This window comes from Erpetoichthys calabaricus, chromosome 3 (genome assembly GCF_900747795.2).
Source record: "Erpetoichthys calabaricus chromosome 3, fErpCal1.3, whole genome shotgun sequence".
NCBI lineage: Eukaryota > Metazoa > Chordata > Cladistia > Polypteriformes > Polypteridae > Erpetoichthys > Erpetoichthys calabaricus.
Genome location: NC_041396.2, coordinates 54599774 through 54618555, shown reverse-complemented (window position 1 = coordinate 54618555; position 18782 = coordinate 54599774). Strand labels below are relative to the sequence as shown.

Sequence of the window (18782 nt, the reverse complement as noted above, 5' to 3'; positions counted from 1 at the left end):
TCATTCATTCTTACTTTATTTGACTCATTTCTGTTTGACATGAGCACAGGAGGCCTGAACATATCTCAAAAGTTAAACGTGGAAGGCAAGAAACATGTGAATAGTAAGGCAGTCCATTACTGGGCACCCTCACCCTCATGTTGAGGGCAATTAAACTTTACCAATCAAGCTTAATTATTTATGTTTAAACCATGTAAGGAAATTGTAGTTCAAGGAATAAATATGGTATGAACACAAGGAGAGCACTTCCAACAGAGAAGGCACATGCAGTGCTGGGGTTGCTCTCCATGACAGAGGGAAGAGTTCAACAGTCTGGGTGAACTTTGGAGTAAAGCTGCTGCTGCTCCTCTACATTAAGAAGAGCCATTTAACATGGTTTGTATGTAAAGCGAGAGTACCTCAGAACATGGACAGTGTAGTACTGTTCACAAAAAGTATAATTAAGTGTAGACACATTATTTGTTAGACAGTCTAAATTTCTCAGTTGGGCAAGTAGTACCTGTGAATTTCCCCCATAAACAATATCTCAGAGGTTAGAGAATCCTACTTCCAACAACTTGACCTTCACCGGGAAATATGGATCGAAAATAAGGTAACACATCCCAGGCTCATTCTTACATGTCCACTGTTATACTTGGAGAGGACAAATTTGGAACCACCAGTCAACCTAACTAGTATTTCCTCTGGGATGTGCAGAGGAAACAAGTATTCAGAGGCAAACGCACACTTGCATGGAAAAAATGTAAAGACTATATGCACAAAGACTAGAAGCAGGATTTGAACTTAGGACACTGAATCCAGCCAATAAATATATTTTATCATTTTTCATTTTTTTTTTAATTAATATTTGGGTTTCATGAAAATGACATGGTCAAATGTGCCAGTAGCTGCTCTGCAATGAGATTTGCAACTGCCAGAGATGGTTCCCTTGCATTTATGCAGCATGTTTTCCACAGCTGTGTACTAATTATAGAGTGATAACACCAGTTCCATTTAACATAAATTGAAATCACCTATAATGAGCTTGAATGCACAAGATCATTTGGTTTCCAGTTTTTGAAAACTGTCTCATGCACTGTTTACCTTGCATATTTCTTTTCAATGTAGAGTAGAATGTAAAAGTTTATTTCAACTGAAGAACAGGGAATCTGACAAAAAATGGCCCAAAGGTTTAAAGAACAGTGGGTGCCAAGTTATAATTTGTTTTATACAATTACCAAAATCTGAATCTACTGATTGGTTTTTAATGTCTTTTAGAAAAGTAATCTGCATGTAACCTAAAAAAAATTGATGGCAGTATATCTGTACTTGTGTACATTTATAGAAATTCTTTGCTATTTGGACCACTGATCAGGTCATAAAATTCAACATAATCTGATATTACTTCCCCAAAATATCCAACTTCATTTGATGTGAAATCGTAATAGGAGAGTTGGTGGTATGTTCCATGTTAATTAGCACATGCTAGTAAGAACTTCACTGAATTATGTACATACAGTATAATTGTATCAATACCATAATTAGTAAAATATCTTTAAATAGACTTCAGATTATAATTACTTAAAAAAACACCCACTGATATCTCTATCTCAGTGCTAGTTCTTGTGTAAGTATATTTCTAATGTGATGATTTTTCATATCCAGCACCAGTTTCTTTTAAAGCTTCTTCTGCCTTTCTATTTGAACAAGTTAATGGTACAATAAGCAATAAACATCCAGTGAGTGATAATTCTGTGGGTGAAAACACCATGTTAATAAGAAATGTTGGAAAATATTGGCAATACTTAATTCAAGTAAACAGGAAGGCCACGAATCATTAAGTAGCTGTTCTTTATAAGAGTGTCTGCAGAAAAAACATCTATGAACACACATAACATTGGACCTTTGTTAAGAAATGGATGATGAAGTTACAGTGGATACATGATTAGCAAAGTTGGATGATTGAAGAAATAAAAAATGTAGTCTAGTCCGAGTTACAATTTGAGATGGTTAAATCCATCCTGCATTGTCTACAGGTTGGCTGTTGAAAATGGGGGGCGGGGGGTTGTGTGCTTTGTGGCTTGTAATGCCTAATGTCACCAGAGCATTTTTTGAATGCCAAGCATACTTTAGCATTGTTGCTAATCACGTGTACCCGCTCTAACAACGTAGTGCATTCTACTTCAATGCTTGCATCATCACAAGCTGGTTCATCAACAATGTGGTTTGCACAATTCCTAGATCCCTGTTCAATTGAACATGTTTGAGATGATCTGGAATGGGTGATATATGGCATTAATATGTGGCAAAAAATGACTGTAGGAATTGCATAGCTCTGTTGAGTCAGCATGGACCATACTCCCTAAGGAATGCTTCCAGGAACAGGTTGAGTCTATGCCTCAAATAATGAAATAATATAACATTCTCCAACTCTTAACCTAATTCAGGGTTGCAGGGAAGCTGGAGTCTGTTCCTCTAGTGTTGGACCCAAGGCATGAAGCAATCCTGGATGGGATTCAAGGCTATTATAGGGTGTATTTACATATGTGTTTATATGTTATTGTATTGGTCAGTTCCAGATCTGAAAGACGTTCAGGAAATGAAACAGCATGCATTTTAATACTACAGTTATTGCTGGATCAAATGGTATCAGAAACTGAATTTGTAGCAAAAATTATGCATTGAATGTTACCATTAGATCTCTAGCACCAAGGTCATTTGCAATGAAATCATAATGCTGTTTTTGAATATTATATATGCAAATGCAGAATAACAGCTAGACCAAGGGTCTCCAACTCCAGTCCTGGAGAGCTACTGTGGCTACAAGTTTTCATTCTAACTCTTTTCTTAATTAGTGACCAGTTTTTGCTTCTAATTAACTATTTCCCTTTGCTTTAATTGACTCTTCTTGAGACTTTGACCGTTGACTTGATTTTTTTTTCCTTAAATGGCACCTAAACATAAATTTGATGTGAAGTGAATCAACAGATGACCAACTAAGTTGAGGCCTCAAACTCAACCAACTTCACTTCATTCAGTTTCTTAATGTGAAGCCAATTCTCGTTGCTAATTAAACCCTTTATTTAATTCCATGGTGCTCATTCTGCCATGGCAGACATTTCCAAAACTGTTGATTTTCTTTTTTAAGAGTGCTGTCAAAATGTTTTGTGGGCCTGAGCAGATCAACATTACTGAGGTCTTCACCTTTCTTTATTTTCAGTTATTGTGTGATGGACGCAGGTTGTTGTTTATGTATTGGTACATTTTGTGTCTTAATATTGTTTGGTTGCTAATTAAGGAAAAAATAAATAATTAAGGGGCCTGATGTGCATCAATTAAAATTAAGGCAAAGAGTTAATTAGCAGCAAAATCTGGTCACTAATTAAGAAAAGGGTTAGAATGAAAACCTGCAGCCACAGTAGCTCTCCAGTACTGGAGTTGGAGACCCCTGAGCTAGATGATACCCTAAAAGTTTCTTTTAACTGGTTCATTGAAACATACAGGTTAGGATTTCTCAGATAAACTTAGCCAAACATTTTTTTAAGATGTTTTGCTTTTCTAATTATTTATCCATCAGTTGTAAAACCTGCTTAATCCAGTTGAGGGTCGTATTAAATGCATTTTGGAAGAGGTGCTAAAATTTTCTCATAACCTGATTTTGTTGTTTCAGGAAGAGAAGCGTGAAGAAATAAGAGACTGGGTGTTGACGGTGTGTATAGATCCAAAAGTGGAACAAGTTCTACCCAAAGATGAAAGAGACACTTATGAAGCATCTTTGGTGGCTGTAAATACTGGTATACGTTCCCTGCCCTGTGTTATTACAGGTAAAAAAGCTGTTTTATTTCAAAGAGATTTTAAGACGGTAAACATTTATATATGAAAATTTTATTTAATTCATCTTACCCTAATCTGACATATCTCCTTGTAGTTTTTGTGATGTCTCCTATTTTACCAACTGTTAATCAGCCTTTGAAATAACATAATACTGGCATACTGGACATCACAACCTTAGGACATAATATACATTGACATAATGTTTAAATTTCTATAATTTACGGAAAAGAATTGAGTAATGGAAGAGTTTACACATGTTATGTCTTTGTATACCATATACATATCTATGTTGAGTATATAATTCTGAAGTTCATGTCAACCAAGATTAAAAATGTGATTCTTTATTGTGAAAAAAAAATTAGTGAAATGATTTACAGTAATCCGTCCTCCATCGCGGGGGTTGCGTTCCAGAGCCAAACGCGAAATAAGAAAATCCGCGAAGTAGAAACCATATGTTTATATGATTATTTTTATATTGTCATGCTTGGGTCACAGATTTGCGCAGAAACACAGGAGGTTGTAGAGAGACAGGAACGTTATTCAAACACTGCAAACAAACATTTGTCTCTTTTTCAAAAGTTTAAACTGTGCTCCATGACAAGACAGAGATGACAGTTCTGTCTCACAATTAAAAGAATGCAAACATATCTTCCTCTTCAAAGGAGTGCGTGTCAGGAGCACAGAATGTCACATAGATAGAGAAAACAATCTCTAGCAAACAAATCAATAGGGCTGCTTGGCTTTTAAGTATGCGAAGCACCGCGGCACAAAGTTGTTGAAGGCGGCAGCTCACACCCCCTCCGTCAGGAGCAGGGGGAGAGAGAGAGAGAGAGAGACAGAGTTTGTTTTTCAGTCAAAAATCAATACGTGCCCTTCGAGCTTTTAAGTATGCGAAGCACCGTGCAGCATGTCGTTTCAGGAAGCAGCTGCACAAAAGATAGCAACGTGAAGATAATCTGTCAGCATTTTTAGACGAGCGTCCGTATCGTCTAGGTGTGCGAACAGCCCCCCTGCTCAATCCCCATACGTCAGGATCACAGATAGTCAGCGCAAGAGAGAGAGAAAAGTAAGCAATCTAGCTTCTCAGCCATCTGCCAATAGCGTCCCTTGTATGAAATCAACTGGGCAAACCAACTGAGGAAGCATGTACCAGAAATTAAAAGACCCATTGTCCGCAGAAATCCGCGAACCAGCAAAAAATCCGCGATATATATTTAAATATGCTTACATATAAAATCCGCGATGGAGTGAAGCCGCGAAAGGCGAAGCGCGATATAGCGAGGGATCACTGTATACTAATTTCAATGATATTTACTAAATACTTCATACTGTATATGGTATATATAATATTTGTGTATTATAATCATCAACATTAAAAGAAATAAACATTTGAAATACATCAGTCTGTGTGTAATGAATGAATCTAATATACAAGTTTCACTTTTTGAATGGAATTACTGAAATAAATCAACTTTGTCATGATATTCTAATTTTATGACCAGCACCTATATATACATTAAATATTAGATATCCATCCCATCCATTTTCCAACCCGCTGAATCCAAACACAGGGTCACGGGGGTCTGCTGGAGCCAATCCCAGCCAACACAGGGCACAAGGCAGGAAACAATCCTGGGCAGGGTGCCAACCCACCGCAAAATATTAGATATCCATCCATCCATTTTCCAACCCGCTGAATCCGAACACAGGGTCACGGGGGTCTGCTGGAGCCAATCCCAGCCAACACAGGGCACAAGGCAGGGAACCAATCCCGGGTAGGGTGCCAACCCACCGCAGGACACACACAAACACACCCACACACCAAGCACACACTAGGGCCAATTTAGAATCGCCAATCCACCTAACCTGCATGTCTTTGGACTGTGGGAGGAAACCGGAGCGCCCGGAGGAAACCCACGCAGACACAGGAAGAACATGCAAACTCTACACAGGGAGGACCCGGGAAGTGAACCCGGGTCCCCAGATCTCCCAACTGCGAGGCAGCAGTGCTACCCACTGCGCCACCGTGCCGCCCATATTAGATATTATATAGTTTATTTTAATTTTATTCAGGATACATTTACAGCATTTTTGTATTCTTTAAATTTACTGCTGTTATTATAACCCTAGGATACCCTGTGCTTAGGAACAAAATTGAATTCAAAAGACCAGGGAAAGCAGCAAATAAAGATGAATGGAATGCATTCCTGATGGCTGTTAAGGTAAGTCTAACTTTGCAACTACTAATCACAACTTGCTTCACTCTGAACTTTAGTTATATAATATTTAAGTCAGCAAATATCGAAAGGATGCGTTTCTTTTTTGACCGCTCTGTGGTTTGCAACATGCAGACCACATATGTTTGTTTTCCCTTATTTTTCTTAATAAACCACTTATGTGTATAAAGCCATGCAGTATTTTTTTATTGCAAGAGTTATATCTCTGAAAAAAGAAAGTCATCTGAAGACAGCAATTACACACAACACAACACCCTCTTGTAATGGATGTTATCATTTCTTATCTAGAAATATTTTATTTTGTACAATCAGTGCATTCAGAGTAAGAATGCCTTGCTTGCTTTGTCCATTTCAGAATTATTTTTCATACTCTTTCATATTTTTTTCTACTTTGTTACTGTTTACTTTTTTGCATTTTGTTCTACTTGATATTTTTAAAAATATATTTAAAAAATATTCATTAACAGTTTTGTCAAGAAATTATTCAGCAGAAAAAGGTGTAATATGCCTTTATTATGCCTCACTGTTACTGTGGCTGCCCTTTCTATCTTTAGCCAAGTCAGAGTTTTTAATTCTAGTGTGTATATAAGTACTACAGTATAAATAAGTACTATATCGTTTACTTTTCATTTTAATGTTTGCTGCATACTCAGGATTGCTTTAAGCTGACATGTTAAATAAATGTATTTGTAATATACTTTGTAGCCTGTTCCATTAGGCCACTTTTTAGTATTAGCCACATACATAATCATAGATATATGCAGGTGGTAAATGTAACCTTTGTTTGTAGAAATTATATGAGAGGGATACAGAAGGTATGTAGTCAGTATAAATACTTTTGGACAAAGTAGGAAATTTCTGCTATTTAAGCTGCATGATGAGGTGTGGGAAGAGGAGTGATAGCAAAGGTGAAAGGTACATGGAAGAAATTTCTTGATTTATGAGTTAAAGGATAAATTAAAGAAAGTTGATCATGGAGCAAATGTGGAAAGAACCGGGGCAGAGTGACCAGATGGATGTGTGGAATATCATGGAGTAAAAGGAGGATGAATGCAGACATTGGAGAAAGATTTGGTATGGTGGTGTTGTGCAGAGGAAAAATAGGCTAAAGTGGTATGAGTATATGGAGTGACAAAGACTGGGGAAGAAATGAAGATGGAGGGGATAAGGGCAAGATGGAGGCCAAAAAAAGGTATGGTTGGAGGTAGTGTCAGAAGATAAGAAAAAAATGGGGCAACTCCAAAAGATGCCCAGGACTGTGGATAGTGGAGGAAAAAGGTTTGGGGCAAATCCAGAAAATGGTCATTAAGCTAGATTTTTTAATGTTTTTTAGCAGTAATAATAATTCCATATCTTGACATTTTAGGACTCCTTATTTTATTAGAAAAAGTAAATATTGTATACAGTATCATTGACAATATTGCAAAGATAATTTGTTGGCTTGCCATGCTTTGCAGTGTGTCAGAGGACAGGATGGTTTATGGAGAGAGAGACATCAGTAGTTGTAAAATTAAGCATTTGAAACTTTATCAAAAGTTTAAGAGAAGCAAGATGCTCTTTGGAATTTTGGTGAAATGTCAGAATTTTTGAAAGATGGAAAATTTCTTCTTCTGTCAAGAAAAATTTACTCTACTATCATTTAGTAATTTAAACCATAAAAGTTCCTAACCATGAATTCAAGATAAAAATGTGTTATTACACCATATTCAGCTGAAGTCAGATATTTAATTTAATTATTAAGGTTCTACCTAGATGGAAAACAGATTTATCATTAGGACTAGAGACTAGTAGAGTAGTGGTTTTAATAAATAAATCATTTCATTTTGAAGAGTTCCATATTATAGTGTGTCAGAAGAATGAGTCAGAGACATCACAAAGGTTTGGGGCAGCCACCCGTATAATATGCTCGGCTGCAAAATTGCTTGTTTTTGTACAAGATGTGAATGGTTCAGAGTCCAGAACAGAACTGCCTGTACTGAGGCAAGGTGGCAGTTTTAAAGGCCTGGAAAGGAAATGACATCATCGTAGCAGGAACTGAGAGTGGCGTCCATGTGGTCGGAAGTGACGTCATCCTTGGGGCCGGCAAGAGGCGGGATTTCCCGGGAAAGGTCTGCAAGGGACTGAGAGAGATAGTCAGTACACTCCGCCGCCCCCTGGCCTGGCGTAGAACTACAAGTGACTAGGCCCTTCAGCTGTTCCCCATGCGCACGTGTGTGACAAGTGGTAGGACTCTAAGTTTATTCTAATGTAAACATTCTCAGTTGGAATATAAAGGATTTTTAGTAAGTGCCTTTAATTACAGATGACAGCTGTCATAAACATAATATGGTGGTTATAACTTTGTACTACATAGCGGATTAGGTAGATCATCCCTGGTTCTAACCACAACATCTAAAACTGCCTTGAAAAAATCATTTTATGAAGGATCACAATTTGTCAGATCCACAGAAGTTTCTCCACCCCACATTCAAGACAATATTAATTTTTTCATAGAGCATCATAGTTAGTCAGGAATCTTTTTTTTATTGATTATAATTGATTCCCACAAATCTTGCAAATCTGATACACGTATTATCTCTGACTCTCTTATAACTTGACTTAAAATACTAAGCACTACTAATTTAATTCAAAATTTGAAGCTCAACCCTTTAGTTATAGCTGATAAATATTTTACTTAATATATTTTCTATACTTTGCAGGATGTATAAGAGTGAGTGAGGCCAGTGTCAAAGATTTTTTTTTAATATAAATGTTGCACTGTACACATGATTGCTATATATGAATAAACTTCTGAGGCTGTCTGAAATTCAAGATGTTATTAAATTAAGATGAGAAAACACCAGGTCCAGACTATCTGTTTTAGGAACTCTATTAGTGCTAGCTATGTTTAGGACGCTAGAGAAGAAAAAAAAATCCCAAAACACCAAAATGAATAAAACCCCTTAGAGTAGAATGTAAATCATGCAGGCCAATTTTTTTTTTACAGAAAAACAAAATTAAAATTTTGAGTCAAAGTTTAAACAATTAGACAAGGGAAAACACTCCATTCTGTAATACCACAAGATCAAATTGGATTTCTTAAAGGCAGAAATTACTATTAAACTTTTATACCCTTGAAACATCAGTAGACTTGCCGTCTCTGGATGTAGAAAGGGCTTTTAATAGACTCAAGTGGAGATACTGCATTGTGTACTGTACATGTTTATAGTAATATGATGAGATATTGAGGCACCTTAACTAAAAATATCTCAATTTCTCAAGCTTCTTATTTTCTTACGTTATTAGATTATTAAGACAGACCTACATTATCCATTTTGCCAGGCTGAAAACCAAGTCCTAGCTTAGTGAGCTGCTTATTGCCAGCTGAAATGTCTCAGTTTGCCTGAATGCAGCTTTGCCTGGAATGCAGCTTTGTGTCTTATCTCATAAGGTGATCGATGCCAGACCTTGTAACATCAGCAGGGTTGTCTCCCAGAGGTACGAGCTGGGCACCCAAGTTCTGAATAAATGAGTAACATTGATGTAAAAACTTTGTACCAGTGGTCAACCAGGAGGATGGGCTTATGTGCACCTAAGAACCCAAAGGCAAGACCTATATTCTTTCCTTTAAAAACATCAACCACACCATAATTAACTGCTCTTCCCTCATCAAGCTACAGCTCAATCTGGGCAAATTTGGCTGCCCATAGCCAGAACTCATAGCTGATAGGGTTTGGGTGCAACAGAGGTTGAAGCAATCCCTTTACTCAAGAGGACAGCTGTGCTGGACTGGAAGAGTAGAATACTTGTCTGTATTGGAGTTTGGATGACATTGGCATTAGTGCAACCTTGCTGAGGAACAGCAAATGTACAAGCAGGAAAGAGAGAGAGAGACCATACATAAAGCACGCATTCAGTTTGCTAATGGCAGGGGCTGATTGTTCACCAGCTGACCAAGCAGGTGCAATTTTGCTAGCTACTGAGGACAATGTGGGTGTTTAAAACCCTCAGAGAGAAAGTGCAGTACAACCTACAGCCAGAAGGTACGACCAAAGGCAAAGAAGTAGAAGAGGTTCTTAACAAAGAAAGACAGTGTGCTGAGTATTCTTTCCAATGTCTGGAAAAAGCCAACCATGAAAGGAGCGATGCAACACTTACCTTGAACCAAAGTATTACTTTGATTCCAAGAACTATTGGTTGTAATTTAATAGATAAGATAAAGCATATTATTATGGTATTGGTGTCAGTTTAAGGTAATAACCCCGAGAAGAGTAAATTCTGGCTATTTTGCATTTCTCATCCTAAATCCAATAAGAAAGAGCAGAGCAGAATCTCACACACTATAAATAAATTGTATTATTTTATTTATTTCAACAAGCATGTCTGGGTTATTTGTGAATTTACTTCTTCAGCCACGTCTGTTCTACAACAGAGAAAGTCAAAGTGCTAAGGTAGACTTTTGCATGTTTTATGAACTTCGTTCATAAAATGTACAGATCTCTTCACATTTCTGGCATTTCGGCTGGAATATGAAACAGAGACCCTTCACTCAAGTTGCATTTAACTTGGCATTCTTTGTTTGGGGGGAGGGGTGTCTTTGTGATTATTTTAATTAATTATCAGCATTAGACAAGTTAAAATTCATTCTATTGCTACACCTACCTTGTGTCAGTGCTGTAGCGATAGGTTCCTACTGCCAGTAAGCATATTTTGGAATAACTGGTTCAAAAAATTATAAGTGAGTGTATGTTATATGCTGTAAATAAGGGGATAGATTGTGGTTTCTGCCACTAATTATCATTTGCTGTGTGTGGAGTTTCCGTGTTCTTCCCTTGTGAGTGGGGGTATACAATTGTGGTTCCCTCTCATATCTCAAAGATGACCATATTTGATAAGCTGGTGAATCAGAATTTGCCTGATGTGAATAAAGAAAGATGTGTCTACCTCCTGTGAAGTGGCATAACATTTGCATTTGCTTCCTGCTTTTGTGCTTGACACTGTAAGGATAGGCTCTGACTCCACATGACATTCTGTATTTGAGAAAAAATTTTAGGAAAATTACTAAAAAGTATAAATTATTTAAAAACAATTAGTTTATTAAACTCAATTATACTTTTTCATTGTTTTGACCTAGTTTATGCTGCTAATATTTTTTTCACTTGCACTTGTGATTTTAATTTACAGACAACTCACAGTCCAGAATGCCAAGATGTTCTGAAGTTTATTGGCCAATGGTGTGGAGGACTTCCCAGTGGTGGCTTCTCATTTCAGTAATACAGCAGTTTAACCAGAAGACCCAATTCTATGTGATGTTTGGCCTACTGTTTAAGTACTTAATAATTAAATCTTTACAGTTTGAAGTGCTCCATTTTATGTATGTTAACTCTGATTTGAATATGGCTGTACATTGACTATAACATTACAACTATGTTAAAGACAGACATGTAATACAAAAGGTGTTAAAAGCACAATTATTTAAGCAAGGGTTAGGCATTTTATGTTGTGACTTAATTTTCCTTACACTTTGTACAGTTATTTTTATTCACTACACATTTGATTATGTAGTAAACTGGTATGAATGAACTCTAAAATGTAATGTGCAATCTGTCTCGAGATCTCCTGTCTAATCTCAGCATCCCCAAACAAAGACAGTATTTCAACCAAAAAAATGTTTGTAAACCAGCTCCTCTACATTTTACATGCAACAGTAAATGCTTCTGAGTAATCCTAGGAAAACGGCTGAAGATTCTGAGGATTTGTGCAGGTAACTAATAAATACATTCCATGCTGTCATGTTTAAGAACTAATTTAACAAATAGCATTCATCATTTTTGCAAATGCTGGTGCTGAAATATATAGACATATTTTGTTAAGCATTTGTTAAGAATATTAAACCGCGTAAACTTACTTAGAACCTAAATTACTGCTACTGCTACTCCTAAATGTGGACTATAAGAGAATTTATAGAAATGTTGTGTATAAGGTAATACAAGGTCAAATTAATATGAATTCACCCAAAATGTAATTCTTTTATATCAGCCAGATTAAATCTACACTTTATACGCCAGACAGGTCTAGATTAGTCATCACACTTCATCCAAAATGTGATTCAGGCTCAAAAGTAGAATCAAGTACATTTGGAATTTCATCATAAAAGCATCTTACTAACTAGTTTCACTCAATATAGGTGGTGACATTAATGCACATATTGCTCAAATACAGAACAATACTAAGAAAACATTATTTAAGATTAAAAGGTTTTACAAGTTGAGACGCACACTACATCTGTCTATGTAGACAATTTATTTTTACATATGGAGAACAGGCTGGCTCCATGACTTGTTCATGGTCACATACAACTATTTAGCGATTGAACTGCCAACCTGTGATTTAAAGGTCAGTGCTGTGAATCTTAATGTTGATTCATCTTTGAATCAAACTCCAGTAAATAAGACTGGAGCCCAGTTATTTATGTCACAAGACAAGAAGTTACGGCAAGAAGCTGAATCAAAATCTATTATTTTCAACATAGAGTTTGTTTTAAATGCATTAACATTTAAAGCATTGATATACTCAATAGCAGAAAACTGCATTCAGAAAAGCTGAAAATTCTATGCATATGACTTAAAAGCATGCCACACTGAAAACCCAGATTTCTTTATATTTGCACCATTTGCAAAAAAGCTCTTCCCAGGTAAGCTTAAAGTATATTATTTTGATTATCTGCAAGTAATAGATTAATTTTTTTAGTTGCATTTTTTTATGACTGATTATTTAAACAAAATGTATCATCTACTTTTTTTAAGTACAGTATATAAAGTAGTAAGATATTTTATGAGTTTCAGTTTATAACATACTCTTATTAGTTATACTGTACTTTGAAATTTCTGAACAAATGAACACCTGTAAAACTGCACTTCAATTTTTGTCTTTTATGAAACACTTTAGCCACAGCAATCTTAGGATGCAGCCAGTTTTTTTCATAAATGATTAATAAAGATCACATTACAGTAAAACAATAGTAGGCAGTATTTAAAAACTACATTGATCTGTGCATCATCATGTGAACAGCTGTCATCTTTGCCTACTTCAAAAGTTTTTTTTTAATATTTACAACTTACAGTATATGGTTATGTATCCAGCGTGGTAAGGTAATTTGCTAGTTTTACAAGTTTAACATACGCTTATTCATAATATACATAAACTTTGTTAATCATAAAAAGGACTAATTACATAAAGTTCCAACTTTATATTCAACATTCAGTTACCTCCAGCACTATATCCATAATTTCTGTTTGTTTTTTGTGAATTGAATTATAAATTTATGACTAGGCTAACTGCTAACAATGCAAGTAGATGATCAGAGCATGGACTATAATGAGATGTGCTTGCATGAGCGCAGAATAGCACTTCAAAAATCTTTCACACATATTTCTTAACAGCCACATGGTACTTTATAAAAGTTACTATACTTGTGCAGTTTTAACATTTTCTTCTCATGAAACAAGGCAAGTTTAATTTTCAGTATTGCTAGACCTCTGTTAATCAGTGACTGATTGAAATAATTGGGGGGGAGGGGGTCTTAGTGCTGCGTACAACTTTATGAAAGCCTACAATCAGGAAGACTGAAGAATCAGATATAAACATGTTTTTGTAATTTCCAGCCATAGCAATGATGCACTAAATCAGTTATCTGAAACCCGCAGCTTCACAAAGTGTACTAAATTGCACTGGGCAGTCGTATTGTCATGCTTAGCAATTGTGAAGTTCAGTATTTGTGTCCCTTTTAACTCTTTGAGGGCTGAATATTTTTTCCAAAAAACGTACATTTCTGAAAAGCAATGGTGTCACACAGACATCAACATAAAACGTCCGTCGTTGCATGCTGTGGCTGCCAGTTTGCCAAGAATGTGCGGCAGGCTTGTTGCCAGGCTGTCTTTGCATGGCTGGGGCAGCAGCAACGGTCACTGTCGCAGTAGATTGCAATCCCTTGTCATTGTTAAGTGGCAGTTCTCCCAGGCGAACAGTGCCATGGGCGTGTCAGCTACTTGAACCTGATCAGCACCACGAATAGCTGGGGACCAATCAGCTGAAGCCAGAACCTCACAATCGTCTTCGATCGCTTGTATCAAAATCAGCGTCTGACAGGCAAAACGTCGTCCCCGGAGTGTTCTACTTTACAAATCCACTTGGATCTCTCCCCAGGTGTCAGGACCAATTTTGCAGTTATTTGTGCCTTGCTACTCATGGGAGTGCAGGAAATCTTGGGTTAAAACCAATGAAGCTAACTTTCTTTCTAGCAACAAGACTCCAACTAAAACATAACAGTTGGTTTTTGTCACAGTTGATTACTATCGTCAACTCCTCCTTTTGACAAAAGTCGACATCAGCCTTGAAAGAGTTAATGGAACCTTTGTTAATGGAGCGCTAGGTAACGATGTCTGTTTAACTCAGCTATGCCATAATATGACTAGCTGTACCATACTGACATCCTAGATGATAACTTTCTAATACTACTGTGTATATCTATACATTAAACAGAAACATTTAAAACCCTCCTTAAATGTTGCCTTTGTATAAAAATTTATATTTTTTAGTTTTGTTTCTGTGTTTTTGTTATGGTAATGATGTGTTTTTTATATTAATATTAAATAATGTAATTGAGCATTTGTTTTTAAATATGTATATATTCTAAATTATTTTACACTGATTTTACACACTTTCCTATATGTTGATATTAAAAGAAATATATTAATAGAAAATTGCTGACCATTCTTTATGATTTTGATCAAAAAGAAAACAAGGAGAAGCCAAGTTACGGGGTACAACAAGCCTAATAACAAGTTGGTTCTCCATTTGTCCTCCTATCAGCCTCGCTAAGGTGTTGAAAGTGCAGCAGAGTCATGAAAGCAAATGTCAACTCTACAGTTGTTGCAGATTCTGTCTTGGAGATCTAATCTGATTAATTTATAACTTCTCATAACTGGATTGAAATGTTGTGACTGGCAAGCCCACTGCTTTGGAATGAATTTGGTTTTACATTTCTGGAATTTTTCTTGTACTATATGAATTTGCTGTAGCATAGAGAAAGGGACATTCACAGGCAGGTATGCTGCTTCCATAATGGGATGCACTTCATCTGCAAGATGCTCAGATAGTGTAACATTTATACATTAACAATGCACCCTGCACCATTACAACAGCCTCATCAGCCTACAGATTTTTGTAGTCTCCTGCTGCTTTGGCATGAAGAAGCAGGCCAAGTGCTATTTTTTAAATTCTCCAGCATCGAGTATTGTTGTCATTGGCCCACTGCACCTTATCGCAGCACACATTCTGCTCTCAAACTGCTTAAAACATTCAGTTTTATCCACTCTCCATTTGAATATTGGTCCTTTACTACCTGATATAAATACCATTGCCCTGGCATATAATGATATCATCATTTCAGCAGTCAAACTTATCAAGTAGCCACGCAGTCTACATAGAAAATACATGAGTTGTTGGAAAAAATAACAAAATAAAGCAACATTGGATGTAATGAAAATTTATAATTTGTTTTTTCTTTGCAGAATCAACCTAATTGGTTTGAAACACTGACTTATTAATTATGACAACTCGCATAACTGAGATTCCTTGGGTTATTGATATTGTAAAAAAGGCGGCTCGGCTCGTCAAGGCACATAAAATCCAATGACAAATTTACTGTCACTCTGTTGAGTTCCTTTCAAAAAACTTTTTATTCTTAAATTGTAGACGTAATTGTCGTATAAATGCCAAGGCTTCTGCATAAAAATTTGGCTGCAGTCAATTCAACTATTGCCCCATTCCTCTCAAAAATTAATGAAATTAAAAGATCTTTTGTCATCCATACTGCATTTCATTGGTTTTCAGTGGAATAAAACAAAAAGCTATGAAAAGAACAAAGTTCTTTCTTGTTCTTCAAAGACATTCCAAATTGGAACACTTTAGAGGTTATAAGAAATATTTCTATTGGAGTGATATTTCAAGCAGACTAACCCCTTTGAATAAGAATCACATATTTCTTCAATTTTATAAACATTCATTCATCCAATTTAAATGGACAAAAGTACTCACTCAACTGTTTTGTGTCACTGTGTTTGTCATGCTAAGTATGGAAAAGAGAAGGAAAAGCAGAGTTCTATCTGAGGACCTAGGAAAGAACATAATAGTCAACATAAAAGCTTCAAGGCCATCTCTAAAGAACTAAATGTTCCTGTGACTGCTGTTGGTAATGTTATCAAGAAGTTTAAGCTATATTGGATTTTAGCCAATATCACTGGATGTGAGTACAAGAGGAGAGGTGACCCATGATTAAAGAGTAAGATTGTTCAAATGGCAAAAAAACAAGGAAAACGTAACAAATCCAAGCTGATCTTCAAACTCATGGTGCAACAGCTTTAAGTTGCACCACTCGTCACTCTAAATGAAAAGGACTCTATTTAAAAAAAAAAAAAAAAATCTAAGAAATGCAAAAAAAAAGCTCAAATGGAGTTTGCCAAAATGCATGTTGACAAGCCAAAGTCCTTCTGGGAGAATATCGTTTGGGCATATGAAACAAAATTGGAGCGTTTTCGGTAAATCACAGCAGCTCTGTTTATAGAACAATGAATGAAGATTTCAACGAAATCCCCACAATGAAGAATGAAGGAGGCTCAGGGTGTCTTGAATCTGTGCAAAGCACAGTGAAATCAAAGGACTTTGAGCATGTTGGAACAAAACATAGCAGCCCAGTGTCAGAAAGCTGTGTCTCAGTTGCAGGTCTTGGGTGCCCCCAGCAGGATAATGACCCAAAACATACCCAAAAAGGTCCCAAGAATGGATGAAAAGAAATCCTTCAACTCTTCTGAAGTGACCTGAAGTCAGTCCTGATCTGAATCCCACTGAACATCTGTGGAAAAAGCTGAAAATCACAGCTGGCATTCACTCAAACCTGAGAAAACTGGAGCGGTTTGCACAAGTACAACATTGAGAAGCATAGAAATCTCATTCAGAGGTGCAGAAAGCACTCGATTAAAGTCATTGTCTCCAAAGGCAGTGCTGTGAAATATTAGGTTACAGGTATCAATATTTTTGCCTTTGCTAATCGTCATTTGTATTATTACTTAAAATGTTAGGCAAAAATCAAAAGGAACATTTCTATACTATGAAATGTGAAATAAAAAATAGTGGATGCCAAATACTTTTGTTAGTTTCAACTTAATTAACAAAAAAATTTATTTTTTTTTTTTTAAAAAGTGGAAGAATACCAATGTTTTTGGCCACATCCGACACTATACTAAAATCAGTAAGCATGGCATGAAATTTAAGCACTGATATTTGGGTCTATACTACTGAATAAAACATCAAAGTATTAAGCAATAACAGTATAACAACCTTGAAAACACAAACATATTTGAATTTTTGATACTAAGTAAATGTGTAGCATTGATGTAAAGATCACTGTTGTCAAGTCAGGACACACCCACTCCGAAACACTTCACTTCACTTCTAGTCACCAACAACTGCTCAAATCCGCCTTTCATTTATTACAAATCATTTCATTATAGAAGGATTTGGCCTAATTCATAACATTTTGGTCCTTTGACATTATTTATGGGGAATATTTTAGATGAAATTAAATAAATATATCCACAAATAAATGAATCCATCATGAAATGTGACAATAAATAATAGAATGATATGTGAATATCAATAATTAAATGTGTCACGAAATATGTTTCCTAACTCTTGGAAGTATAGTTTTAATTATTTCTGCATTTTTTCATTTTTATGAAATGGAGTCTTGCATATGACAAAAAGGGGTGTGAGGCGCCCAAAAAGCCTCACTGGCTAGACCCACTTTGTCAGCCTAATAAAGGACTCACCCCACTGCGCCTAATCCCAGTTCCAATGGCCTGCCTCAGGCTTTGCAGGCCAAAAGGGGGGATTAAGCCTAAAAGTAAACATAAATGTCCTAAAATATATAACAAAAGCCCTTCAACAAGAGGGATGACTGTAAGCCCCCAGCTTGAATAAATAAGAAAAAAATCTTTCTAAATGAAGGATTAATTAACAAAATATAAGGAAAATATTAAACGGGGCAAATAAAGGATTTGTCTAAAATGCAATCCACAGCAAACAAGTTCAATCCACAAACCAGTAAAATCCAATAACAAAGTGAAAGATAATTTATAAAAAAAAAAAAAGGTAATCCAAGAAGAAGACAATACTCACAATTCCTCTACTGTAAGCGAATGATCTCCAGATCCTGAGTCTTCCCAGCAGACTTAAATAACCAGAAGGCGGGCTTAGGAGTGGTGATGTTGGTGTGGCCACACCTTCTGGGGCCCCACCCACAAAGCCCAGAGAACATTAATATATTTAAAGGGACAGCATACGACGACAGAATCACACATGAAACCAACAGAAATAACAAAGATAAGGAAAACAATAGCTCCAAATGAACATAAACAGTAAAACATAACATATGCATAAATTCACAGTATACAATATAATATTTATTTCAGGGACATTGCACACAACATACAGTATATACCTTGAAACAAAAACTGTCATTTTCACCCAGTACGGCTGAGATTGATTGGTTAATCAGCGGTAGCGCTGATGCGAGTCTTTGGCTGTGAAGGGCTGCATTTACAGCAGGTACTCCTAATGATGAATTCAGAGCTTCTTGAATTAACCATAAGGGATACATTTAATACTTTGAATTGAATTAATTTTTCACAGTTA

At 36.2% G+C, this 18782-nt stretch overlaps 1 protein-coding gene across 1 annotated transcript in view; it reads left to right on the top strand.

The window, feature by feature from the left end:
• Window positions 1-14685, top strand: part of ift172 (intraflagellar transport 172) — a 122739-nt gene extending 108054 nt beyond the window's left edge. Inside the window, exons 46-48 of the mRNA XM_028796836.2 lie at window positions 3650-3803; window positions 5944-6035; window positions 11214-14685. Of these exons, the coding sequence (XP_028652669.1) occupies window positions 3650-3803; window positions 5944-6035; window positions 11214-11303 (336 nt within the window). The 3' untranslated portion in view covers window positions 11304-14685. The remainder of the gene's footprint in view (window positions 1-3649; window positions 3804-5943; window positions 6036-11213) is intronic.
• The last annotated feature ends 4097 nt before the right edge of the window (window positions 14686-18782 follow it).